This window comes from Kogia breviceps, chromosome 4 (genome assembly GCF_026419965.1).
Source record: "Kogia breviceps isolate mKogBre1 chromosome 4, mKogBre1 haplotype 1, whole genome shotgun sequence".
Lineage (NCBI taxonomy): Eukaryota > Metazoa > Chordata > Mammalia > Artiodactyla > Physeteridae > Kogia > Kogia breviceps.
In genome coordinates this window covers 63,602,044-63,615,540 of record NC_081313.1, presented here as the reverse complement: position 1 = coordinate 63,615,540, position 13,497 = coordinate 63,602,044, and the positions used below count along the sequence as shown (strand labels likewise).

The 13,497-nt window shown below is 38.3% G+C and overlaps 1 protein-coding gene across 4 annotated transcripts in view; it reads right to left on the bottom strand.

Annotated features, from left to right (window-relative positions):
* The window catches only part of FAM151B (family with sequence similarity 151 member B), a 33,088-nt gene extending 25,125 nt beyond the window's left edge, over nucleotides 1-7,963 (bottom strand). For 3 of the 4 annotated variants that reach the window (XR_010840179.1, XM_059060680.2, XM_067031231.1), the window contains exon 1: nucleotides 7,090-7,450. Coding sequence is in view for 3 of the 4 variants with exons in the window: in XM_059060680.2 (XP_058916663.1) it covers nucleotides 7,090-7,114 (25 nt within the window). In the remaining variant the exon portion in view is untranslated. Of the gene's footprint in view, nucleotides 1-7,089; nucleotides 7,451-7,830 lie in introns of those variants that run through there. The other variant, XM_067031230.1, reaches the window with a different exon arrangement.
* Nucleotides 7,964-13,497: the final 5,534 nt, after the last annotated feature.

Genomic DNA, 13,497 nt, shown 5'->3' with positions numbered 1-13,497 from the left:
CCATCATAAACTGATGATAAGACATTGAGAGAAAGTAAAATTTGATAAGAGAATGGAGGGGCATATAAAAATAACTTCTAAGTAACATGCATGGAACTTAGTAACCACTCTGCATATTGGGCTACAGAATAAAGAAACTAAACAGCTGTAGCATCCACTATCCAAGCAGTCTCCTACACAAAACACATGCCCCTTTTTAGCATAGGCAAGAAAGTCACAGACCTTTCAGACTCAGATGAAAACACATGGCCATCATTTTTTAAATGTTTAACTTAGGCATCTCAAAAAGGTACAGTAACTACTGGCTAAAATAGAAATGTCCAAAAATGGGAAAAATTAAATCACAGTATATCCTCATGATAAAATATGTAATTGATGTGGCTGTTAAAAATGAAGTTTTTGAGATATACCAAAAATCTCACAGAAATGGTAATCATGCATGCTACCATAAAAAAACTAAATGTTAGTTAATAGTGCAAGCCAGATGTATCCTTGACACCTTCCAACTAAACACAATGGATTCAAAATTTTTATAAGGGTAACTTGCAGATTAATAATAAAATACCACGATTCCAGAAATTAAAAAACATTTGAAGCAAAAAGTTCTCCTTGCCCAGTTAATGGGTGAAATTATACCTTACATTTAGCCACAACTGTATATATCTTTTCATATACACAGAATTTCAGACTCTAATTACCTATAATCTAGGGTATTATCACTATTTTAAGTAAACTGTTATTCTGAAAATAGGGCCAGGAGAAAGGCAAAATTACTTGTAATTTTTAAAAATTAAGACTTTTAGTGGGAGCAGTTTTAGGTTTATAGAAAAAACTGAGCAAAAAGTAGAGAGTTCCTATATGTGACCTCCCCTAATTTTTACATCTTTCTGTGGTGATGAAATTGCTCTGAAATTGATTGTGGTGATGGTTACACAACTCTGAATATACTAAAAACCAATGAATTCTATCTATGCTTTAAATGAGTGAATTGTATGGTATACAAATTATATCTTTTTTTTAATGTTGGGGGTAGGAGTTTATTAATTTATTTTTGCTGTGTTGGGTCTTTGTTTCTGTGCAAGGGCTTTCTCTAGTTGTGGCAAGTGGGGGCCACTCTTCATCGCGGTGCGCGGGCCTCTCACTATCGCGACCTCCCTTGTCGCAGAGCACAGGCTCCAGATGCGCAGGCTCAGTAGTTGTGGCTCACGGGCCTAGCTGCTCCGCGGCATGTGGGATCCTCCCAGACCATGCCTCGAACCCATGTCCCCTGCATTAGCAGGCATATTCTCAACCACTGCGCCACCAGGGAAGCCCCTACAAATTATATCTTGATAAATATTTTTTTAAGTTAATAAAAAAGAAAAAAAAGGAAAAATACATCTACCCTTTGACCCAGAAATTCCACTTTCATAAACTTATCCCATTGACAGATATGCTTGTAATATGTAGGAAATGACACATTTGATATAAGGATATTTATTACAGCATTGTTTGTAATGGCAAAAGAGTGAAAATAACCTAAATATTCAGCAACAGTGAATTCACTAAATAAATTATGGTATATTCATGCAATGGAAGACAATGCAGCCATTAGTAAGAATGAGGTAGATCCATATGTGTAATATAGAATAATCTCAAAGATATGTTATGCAAGAAAAAAGCAAGGTGGAGAACAATATGTACAGGTACTGCAGTAGGAAGAATAATGATCCCCCCCACAATGTCTACATTCTAATCTGTGGAAACTGTGAATATGTTGTTACACAGCAAGGGCGAATTAAAGTTACATGTACAATTAAAGTTGTTAATCAGTTGACTCTGAGCTTGGATTATCAAGGTGAGCCTAATCTAATCACATTAAGCATCTTATAAGATCCTTGTAAGTTAAAGGGAAGGCAGGATAGTCAGTGTGGGTGTGATGCAATGTGAGAAAGACTTGACCAGCAACTGCTGGCTTTGAAAATGGAGGATGAGACCATGAGCCAAGGAATTCAAGCAGTCTCTAGAGGATAGTAAAAGGCAAGGACACTGATTCTCTCTTAGAGCCTCTAGAAGGAATGCAGCCATGCTGACACTGATTTTTAGCTGAGACCCATTTCGGACTTCTGGCCACCTGAATTATAATAAATGTGTTGTTCTAAGCCACTAAAAACAAATGCTCTAAAAAATTAGTTTGTATGTTTAAAAAAAAAGTGGGAGAAGAACAAAAATTAGAACACAGTATATGGTAGCATGTATACTACAATCTTAACTATACGTATTTTTTTTTGGCCATGTCACATGGCTTATGGGATCTTAGTTCCCCCACCAGGGATCAAACCCAGGCTTCCTGCAGGGGAAGTGCAGAGTCCTAATCACGGGACACCAGGGAATTCCCTATATTTTCTTTAAAGTCAGGATTGTCAGAAAATATACCAAAAAGTTAATTAATGGTACCTCTGAATATGGGCACTATGTAAATTGTTTTCCTATTTCAATATACTTTACTGTATAAATGTTCTATAATGAGCATGTATTATGTTTACAATCAGGAAAAAATTTAAACTGAAAAAAGAATGTATTACCAAAACTGTCTGATGTGACTACTTATGTTTATGTAAAAGATACTGTAACCTTCTGGAGTCGAACTTCCTGGCTTAAAACACCTCTAACTGTTTTGCACAGCAAAGAAAACCATAAAAATAAAGTGAAAAGATAACCCACAGAATGGGAGAAAATATTTGCAAATGATGCGACTGACAAGGGCTTAATATCCAAAATATACAAAAAGCTCATACAACTCAACAACAAAAAAATGAACAACCCAATCAAAAAATGGGCAGAAGACCTTAATAGACATTTCTCCAAAGAAGACATACAGATTGCCAGTACTCACATGAAAAGATGCTCAACGTTACCAATTATTAGAGAAATGCAAATCAAAACTACAATGAGGTACCACCTCACACCAATCAGAAAGGCCATCATTAAAAGTCTACAAATAACAAGTGCTGGAGAGGGTATAGAGAAAAGGGAACCCTCTTACACTGTTGGTGGGAATATAAGTCAGTACAGCAGTATGGAGGTTCCTCAGAAAACTAAGAACAGAATTACTACATAATCCAGTAATCCCACTCCTGGGCATATACCCAGACAAAACTATAACTCAAAAAGATACATGCACCCCTATGTTCATAGCAGCACTATTTACAATAGCCAAGACATGGAAACAACCTAAATGTCCACTGAAGATTAATGGATAAAGAAGATGTGGTAAACGTATACAATGGAATTCTACTCAGCCATAAAAAAAGAACAAAATAGGGCTTCCCTGGTGGCACAGTGGTTAAGAATCTGCCTGCCAATGCACAGGACATGGGTTCAAGCCCTGGTCCGGGAAGATCCCACATGCCACGGAGCAACTAAGCCCATGTGCCACAACTACTGAGCCTGTGCTCTAAAGCCTGTGAGCCACAACTACTGAGCCCTTGTACCACAACTACCAAAGCCTGTGCACCTGGAGCCTGTGCTCCGCAGCAGGAGAACCCACTGCACTGAGAAGCCCGTGCAGCGCAACAGAGAGTGGCCCCTGCTGGGTGCAACTAGAGAAAGCCTGTGTGCAGCAGCAAAGACCAACACAGCCAAAAATAAAATAAAATTAAAAATAAATAAATAAATTTATATTTTTAAAAAGAATGAAATAATGCCATTTGCAGCAACATGGATGCAACTAGAGATTATTACACTAAATGAAGTAAGTCAGAAAGAGAAAGACAAATACCATATGACATCACTTATACATGGAATCTAAAATATGGCACAAATGAACCTCTCTACAAAACAGAAACAGACTCAGACATAGAGATCTGACTTGTGGTTGCCAAGGGGGAGGGGGGAGGGGGGGAAGGAGAGGGATGGACTGGAAGTTTGGGGTTGGTAGATGCAAACTATTACATTTAGAATGGATAAACAACAAGGTCCTACTGTATAGCACAGGGAACTATATGCAATCTCCTGGGATAAACCATAATGGAAAAGAATATAAAAAAAGAATGTATATATGTGTATAAATGAGTCACTTTGCTGTGCAGCAAAGATTGGCACAACACTGTAATCAACTATACTTCAATTTTTTAAATGTGAAAAAAAAACACACCTCTAACTCTGGGGTCAAACAACAGAGACACACTAATTACCAGCTTCTAAAGGCTGCATAAAAAAAAGCTGGAATAATGCTTGGCCACATCACTTTGTCTACATTTCCTATCCTCACCCAATTGCCAAAGAGGAATAGGACTGCTCAAACTATTCCTCATTTCATCTGCTGAAATTATGGGTCAGGTAAATGTCACATTCCTTTCATTTCAACCAAGATCTCAAAAAGTAATACTCCTCCCTCCTTGCCACTCCTTTTCAACATTATACTGGAAGTACCAGCTAATGCACTAAGACAACAAAAAGAAATAAAAGGTGTACATACTGGGAAGAAGAAATGAAACTGCTTTGTTCACAAAGATATGGTTGTCTATGTAGAGAATCCAAAAGAATCAACACAAAAATTCCTGGAATTAACAAGTGATTATAGCAAGGTTGAAGGATTCAAGTTTAATACACAAGAGTCAATTGCTTTCCTATTTACCAGCAATGAGCATGGAATTTGAAATGAAAACACAATACCATTTACAATAAACCCACAAAACCAAAATACTTAGGTATAAACCTAACAAAATATGTACAAGATCAACATGAGGACAACTACTCTGATGAATGAAATCAAAGAAGAACTAAATAAATGGAGAGGGCTTCCCTGGTGGCGCAGTGGTTGAGAGTCCGCCTGCCGATGCAGGGGACACGGGTTCATGCCCCGGTCAGGGAAGATCCCACATGCCGCGGAGCGGCTGGGCCCGTCAGCCACGGCCGCTGAGCCTGCACGTCTGGAGCCTGTGCTCCGCAACGGGAGAGGCCACAACGGTGAGAGGCCCACGTACCGCAAAAATAAATAAATAAATAAATAAATGGAGAGATAGTCCATGTACATGGATAGGAAGACTCAATATTGTCAAGATATTAGTTCTTCCCAACTTGATCTATAGATTCAAGCAATCCCAATCAAAATCCCACAAAGTTATTTTGTGGATATCGAGTAACTGATTCTAAAGTGTATGTGGAGGGCAAAAAACCCAGAATAGTCAACATAATATTGAAGGAGAAGAATGAAGTGATGACTCTATCTAACATCAAAACTGACTATAAAGCTACAGTAATTAAGATAGTGTGGTTTTGATGAAAGAATAGACAAATAGATCAATGGAACAGAACAGAGAGTCCCAAAACAGACCCACATAAATAGAGTTAACTGATCTTTGATGAAGGAACAAAGGCAATACAACTGAACAAAGACAGCTTTTTCAACAAATGGTGCTGGAACAACTGGACCTTCACATGCGGAAAAGGAATCTAGACACAGACGTCATACCTTCACAAAAATTAACTCAATATGGATCATAGACCTAAGTGTAAAATACAAAACAATAAAACTCCTAGAAGATAATATAGGAGAAAATCTACATGACCTTTGTAGATTTTTGTATCAAAGGTCACATCACAGCAATGACCTTTTAGATACAACACCAAAGGCACCATCCATGTAAGAAATAATGGATAAGCTGGATTTCATTAAAATGAAAAACTTCTGCTCTGCAAAAGGTAACATCAAGAGAATGAAAAGACAAGCCACAGACTGGGAGAAAATATTTGCAAAAGACACATATGATAAAGGACTATTATCCTAAAAATATAAGAACTCTTAAAACTCAACAATAAGAAAACAACCCCATTAAAAAATGGACCAAAGACCTTAACAGACACCTTACCAGAGAAGATAGATGGATGGCAAGTATATGAAAAGGTGCTCCACATCTATGTCATCAGAGAAACACACATTAAAACAACAGGGTATAACTACACACCTATTAAAATGGCCAAAATCCGGAACACTGATATATCAAATGCTGGTGAGGATGTGGAGTAACAGGAATTCTCATTCATTGTGGGTGGGAATGCAAAATGGTACAGCCACTTTGAAAGAGAGCTTGGCAGTTCCTTACAAAATTAAACATACTCCTACCATACAATCCGGCAATCATACACCTTGATATTTACTCAAAGGAGTTGAAAACTTATGTCCATACAAAAACCTGCACACTTATGTTTATAGAAGCTTTATTTATAATTGTTGAAACTTGTAAGCAACCAAGATATCCTTCAGTAGGTGAATGGATAAACCATGGTAAACCAAGACAACAGAATATTATTGCTCTCTAAAAAGGAATGAGCTCTCAAGCCATGAGAAGACACAGGGAAAGCTTAAACGCATATTATTAAGTGAAAAAAAGCCAGTGTGAAAAGGCTACATACATACTGTATAATTCCAACTACATGACATTCTGGAAGAGACAAAACTATGGAGACAGTAAAAAGATCAGTGGTTGTCAGGGGTTGGGGGGAGGAGGATAAGTCGGTGGAGCACAAAGGATTTTTAGGATGGTGAAACTATTTTGTATGATACCCTACCATGGAACGGGTCATTCATTATACATTTGTCTAAACCCACAGACCGTACACCACCAAGAGTGAACCCTAATGTAAAGTATGGACTTTGGGTAATTACGATGCATCAGTGTAGGCTCACAATTGTAACAAAAGTACCACTCTGGTGGGGGAGGCTGATATGGGGAAATTATGCGTATGTCAGGTATGGGTATATGGAGAATCACCATGTCTTCCGCTCAATATTCCCAGGAGCCTAAAACTGCTCTTCAAACAAACAAACAAAAAAACTCCTTTACAAAATGTCAGAATATTCTTGCCATTCTTTGCCACCCCAAAAGCTTTTCTGTACCGCCCACGCCGGGAACCAAGGCTCTAGGCCGCTTGACTCTGGGAGAACGTAGAGAACGCGGACCACGAGATCCAGAAAAGGAAGGAGTGCCGCCAGAGGAGTCTCTCAAAGGGCCCCCAACTACCGGCAGCGGGCCGGAGAAAACGTCCACTGCAAGCCCACTGTGTGGAGCACCGTCCCAGACCCGGAGCCTGGGGAGCCCCGCTTACCAGGGGCTCCGGCGGTCGCTGTCATGGTGACCGTGGTCCTCAGTCGGTGCAGGCGCTGAGCTGTGGGTGCCGCCGAAGACGCGTCACAGACGGCGAGAAAACCCGACTCTACACAGAAGAGACCTTGCCGTGGCCTCCGACGGCCGCCTAGGAGGAGCTTCCGAGGCGGAGGCGGAAGGGGCCGAGGAGCGGTGCGCACGCGCAGAGGCGGCGGCTCGGGTTTCGCCAGCTCGTCGTCTTCCCGGGTGGTTTTCGCGTACTAGTGTCGCGGGCGTTGCACCTTTGAAAGGTAGTCAGGAAATCGGTAGTTCAGAAGAACGCGGCGTCAGGGAAGACAGAAGCTGGGTTGAGACGCCAAGTTGCTGCTCTGGGGTACGAATTTACAAATTGGATATATTTTCTCTTTTTAATTTTAGTAGCATCCTAAAAAAGGACATGAAATCCTATCTCCATAAAAATGAGCGTTTCTGCATAAGGAGACTGAAGTGATAAGTTGGAAGTTTTCTGTTCCCCTCTTGCCTTCTCTACCGGTTTTCACTCAGAAACACTCCTAGCAGCTGGGTTCTCCCACCCACTGCCTTTGCCCTCCTTAACTCCTTTCCACAGCCAAGCTGGGATTGGAAAAAGCGCCAGTGGAGTCAGACTGACGTGAATTAGCAATGCAGCACTGCCATATTCTGGTTCTGTAACTCTAATACCACTCAATCCGTCAGTTGTAAAATTAGGATAACAATACGTCACCTCATACACAGCACAAATGGCAGCCGTTCTCGCCCAACTCTTCATATTTTAATATACGTAAGTCTTTCCAGACGGGTTGTAATGATTTCAGTATGTCTTCAATAAGGCTTCCGTATTCTCTGGATTTTCTCAAGCTCAATCGAAAAGATTTCTTCAGTTTCAGAAAACACTAAATTTTAATGACTTCATTGACCTTAAAAAAATCTTTCTTGAGATATACAATTGATTAGCTTGAATTTGATCTGTATTTCCTAATGATACAAAATGTTATACATTTAAAGGGTACAATTCAGTGTAGTCACAGAATTGTGCAACCAGCACACCATCAATTTTACAACATTTTCGTCATCCAAAGCAGTCACTCCCCTTTCTCCCCAACCTTAAGGAACCACTAATCCACTTTCTGTCTCTATGGATTTGCCCATTCTGGACATTTCATTTAAATGGGATCATACAGTATACAGTGTTTTGTGACTGGCTTCTTTCACTTAGCATAATGTTTGCAAGCTTCATATTGTAGCATGTATCCGTACTTTATTAAAGTTTTTTTGTGGCCAAATAAATTTCCATTATTTGCATATACCACATTTGTCTATTCATCAATTAATGGACTGTTGCATTGTTTCCATTTTTTGGCTACTAATGAAATTTGGCTGCTATAAACATTCTTGTACAAATTCTGTGTGGAATTATGCCAGTGTATTTCTCTTGGGTATATACATAGGAGTGGAATTACTGGTTCATATGATAACTCTATGTTTAACTTTTTGAGGAAGTGCCAGTTTTGCAAAGCAGCTACATACAACATTTTACATTCCCACTAGCAATGTATAAGGGTTCCAATTTCTCCACATCCTCACCAATACTTGTTATTATCTGTTTGTTTAATTATAGCCATCCAAATGGATATGAAGCAACATCTCATTGTGGTCGTTATTTGTATATCGCTAGTGACTAATAATGTTGAACATATTTTCAAGTGCTTATTGGCTTTTTATATATTTCTTTGGAGAAGTGTCTTCAAATTATTTGCACATTTTAAAAATTAGGTTATTTGTGGAGGTTTTGTTGAATCGTAAAAATTCTTTATAAAGTCTGACTACAAGTCCCTTAACAGATATATGATTTACAAATATTTTCTTCCATTTTGCAGGTTGTCTTTTCACGTTCTAGATCGTATCAGTTGCAGTACGAAAATTTTTATGGCCTATGGATAACCGTATTAGGTCAATATTTTCATAGATTTTACAGTAACTGGCTCAATTAAAATTACTCTTCACTGTCCATTTTTTAGAACTACGTAGTGGAATATGTGGCATGAGATAATGATGTCTAAGATTTGCTTGAAAATACTCCAGCAAAGAAATCAAGAGATAGGTGAAGCAAAAGTGGAAAATCTTGATAATTGTTGAATCTGAGGATTGTTATAGGTTGGGTACGTGGAGGTTCATTATACCATTTTCTCTACTTTTGAGTGTTTGGAAAATTTTATAGCAAATATGTGTCTAATTACTTTTAATCTTTTTGCACAAAGGAAGGGTTTCATGTGTTAAGGGTATATGGTACACTGAAGAAAGAAGATGTACAGAGCCTTATGAAGGTCAGAATGTGAAAAATGGGCATTGACCTGATAGTTTGGAGCTGCTTTTGATGACATATTTAAAGAGGAATTAATGGTTAATTCTGATTAACCCAATCTGGGTAGAGGTGGTGAGATTATGTGTATTAGAGGAGTGGAATAAGATGAGGTCATCTGTGGGTGACCTTTAGATTCAGTACATACAATTCACTCTTGAATAAGAGTGTAGCTAGCCTTAGAATTTACTTTCCACTTAAGCACTTATATATATTAAATGTATATATTTTATAGTTTTCTGGCTTCTGTTTTGTTATTGACAAGGTTTCTGCCAGCCCAGCTGCAAATTCTCATAACGATAAAGCAGTCAATTTTTACTTTCTGGTTGCCTCAAATTTCTTTTTAAATATGCCTACATTGATAGCTTCCACTTACTTTGATTCCTGTCCTGGATTTATTCTGCAGTTCAGCAGACAAAAGATGTTTAAATGTCATCTGCCAAATTGGGAGTCTCTGCACTGGATTCCTACTTCCACATAATTTAATGCTAAAACCAGGGATCCTACTAACTCCCTAAATTGTGATTAAAAACAAACAAAAAACTAATTTAATTCAATGAATTTTAAATGGCCCTCAGGCTTGAAGTTAAAGGGTTTTTGAGAATTGAGAATTTAATTACTTTATATCTTGGTTCCTTTAGCTGCTTAAATATTTTCTTTTTTAAGTTAACAAATCTGTCAGGCATTATTGCCACTCATCCAATTAGCTGTGTTTACTTACAGGGTTGAGTGAATCATGAAAACCCAGACTCATGGGATTTTGGAAGTTTTCAGCTAGCTCCTATAACACAAATATTAGACTTTTTAATATTGTCCCATATGTCCTCGAAGCTCTTTTTTTCCATTTTTTTTCTCATTGTTATTCAGACTGGATAGTTTCTACTCATGTATCTTCAAATTCACTGACTCTTCCATCCATCATCTCTAGTAATTTTTTTATTGTATTCTTCAGTTCTAAAATTTCCATTTGGTTCTTTTTATAGCTTTGATTTCTTTGGTGAAGACTTCTATCTTTCCATTCATTTCAACAATGTTTACCTTTGCTTTGTAGAACCTGATTAAAATAATTCTTTTTGTCTTTTTCTGATAATTCAAACATTTGGGTTACCTCAGAATTGGTTTTTGTTCATTGTCTTTTCCCTTGAGAGTTACTTAGATTTCCCTAGTGTTTTGCATCTTGAATAATTTTTTATTATTTCCTGGATATTTTGAATATTATGAAATTCTCAGTCCTGTTTAAATCTTCAGAAGAGTGTTTTTGTTTTGTCTCGTTTTAGCTGGCAGTTAATCCAGTTAGTTCACACCACACATCCTGGCCTGCTTTCTGTGGGCTATTGTTCCAAAAATTTAGTTCTCAGTGACTTTGCACTACCATTCTAATCTGCGCAAATTGTGCACTACCCAGTGGCTAGTCTGAAACCTGGATAGTGAGCTATACTGTAGATCAGTTTTCAAAACCTTTGCTTGGCCGCTTCTGGTCAACTTCACACATGCACAGTGTGGAGGTGATCTCAGGATTTTATATACAAATTTAAAGGTTCCCTTTCTTCAATTCCCTCCTATCAATGATCTTCCCCACACTCTCTGGTTCCAAGATCACCCCTTCTTGGTGTTCTGGCTAGAAGGCAGAGCTTTAGCTTCCCCACAACATTGCTAGTGTTCTGCCCTGCACTGACTGCCACCATTGCACAGTGGGTAGAGAGGGGGGTGCTGCCTTTTTGCTGTCTCTAGATTAGGTAGGGCAGGGAAAGTCCACATTGCTCCATAGGGTTTACACATGGTAGGGAGGGAGGGGTGCTGCTGTTTTTCTGCAGCTCTCCTGGAATAATGTAAGTAAATTCAAAAGGATTATGTCTCATAGCCCCCCAACCCCCTTCTCTGTCCTCTGACTAGAGAGAGCAGACTGTTCCTTGGACTCTGTGCCAGCTGGCAGTTCCTATTTTAAAGTGCCAATGTGTAGGTTCCTTTTTATTTATTCTGTTTGGGATTTGTTTAACTTCTTGAATCTGTAGAGTCATGTCTTTCATCAATGTTTTAAAGTCTACATTATATCTAAAAATATTTGTTCTGTTCTACCCTCCCCTCTCCTTCTGCAGCTAATTAAGCAGATGTTTGGGAATTCTCACTGTATCCTCTATATGTCTCCTATTTTTTCCATCTTTCCATCTTTTTGTTTCTCCATACTGCATTCTGGATAATTTCTCCTGATTTATATTCCAGTTTATAAATCCTTCCAATTGGTTATATTCTGTTCTGCCTTTAAACCTATTTACTGAGTTTTAAAGTTCAGTTTTTATATATTCTTGCAACATTTGTATTTAGTTACTTCCCAAATTAGTTCCATCACTTTTTAGTTTCCAATTCTCTACAGGTATTTGACACTTGACTTTATTTCTTTAAACACAGAAAGCATAAATGTAGTACCTAAGACTATATGAATTTAACTGTTTCTACTAGTTCTTGCCTCTGGAATCTAGTTTTCTTATGTGCTTGTTTTTTTTGTTTGTTTTGGTTTGTGGGGGGGGGGAACCACCTTAAAGCAACTTAAATGCTTAAGAGTCTTTGGGTGATGTAGGCAATTCTAAACTTGGCTACAATTTTACATAATTTATATTTCTGATTCATCCTCATCTAAAGGCCGAAACCCTTTGAGGGAGTCTCAGCCTACTGTGGGGAAGTTCTTCTGTTAAGATTCACAATTCCTGTTAGATTCACCATCCTATGTGGGCCTTGAACTTTGATATCTGTCCCCCTTACCCCATTAGGCTGTCCTATTAGGGCCCCATGCTCACTTCTCTTTTTCTCTTTACCTTTGGACTGGGTGTTCCATACTGTCTTAAAAATCTCTTTGATGTTTTAAGATGCTTTTTGTATTTTAATCAGCTTTGGTTGTTTGTATCAATGCCATAGCTCTAAATATTCTAACATGCAATTTCCAGAAATAAAGATGCAATTGTGGGAAACAGGAAGTTTCCCACAATTGCATCTTTGTTCCTACATGGCCAAACCCTACTCTTTCTCTTGGTATTCTCTGCACTTAGCACATACTACTTGTGGAATGGAATTCATAAATGTTGATAAGAACTATGCTTAAAAAAAAAACTATGCTTAATTTTGTCAGAGCAATTAATCTTTTGTTTTTTTTAAAGAAATTTGTACTTATAGCTGCTCTAAGATATAGGTATCTTGTTTTAGTTAGCTAATATTAGTTGCTTCATGTAATAAACCACCAGAAAATTTAGCACCTTAAAACAACAGACATTTATATCTGAGATTCAGAAATCTGAGAAAGGCTTAGTTGGGTGATTCTCATGAGGCTACAGTCAAACTGTGGCTGGGACTGCAGTCTGAAGGCTTGACTGGTTTGGAGGATCCCCTTCCACTTGCCTGGCAGCTGGCTTCCCCAAGAATGAGTGACTCAATAGAAAGAGAAGGAGAAAGAGAAAGAGACAGACAGGGAGGGAGAGGTGGGGAGAGAGGGATGAAATGAAGAGAGTGAGCGGGGAGAAATACACCAAAGATGGCAGCCATAGAACCTTTTATAACATAATATTGGAAATGACATCCCATCCGTTCTTCCATATTCTGTTGGTCACAAAGACCAACAGTGGTACAGTGTGGCAGGTGACTACACAAGGGTGTGAATAACCAAGAGGCAGGGATCATGGTGGGCTATCTTGGAAGCTGGCGAGCACCTTATTTTACCAAAAGAACAAAAAAAGAAAGAAAAAAAAACTTTACTATATTCGGAGGTTCATAATAAAGCTCTTGAATTAGACCTATTTCTTCATTTGTAAAAAGCATGAAAATATGGCTGTAATTTTATCAGTGCAAATACAGAAACTGTTTCCCAAAAGGTGTTAAATATTAAATTGTGTATCATTCCAAGCTAAATCCAAAACACAGAATATAAAGAGAAGATTTAAAACTACTAAAAATCTGATGTAAAAAAACAAAACAGGGGCTTTCCTGGTGGTGCAGTGGTTGAGGGTCTACCTGCCAATGCAGGGGACACAGGTTCATGCCCCGGTC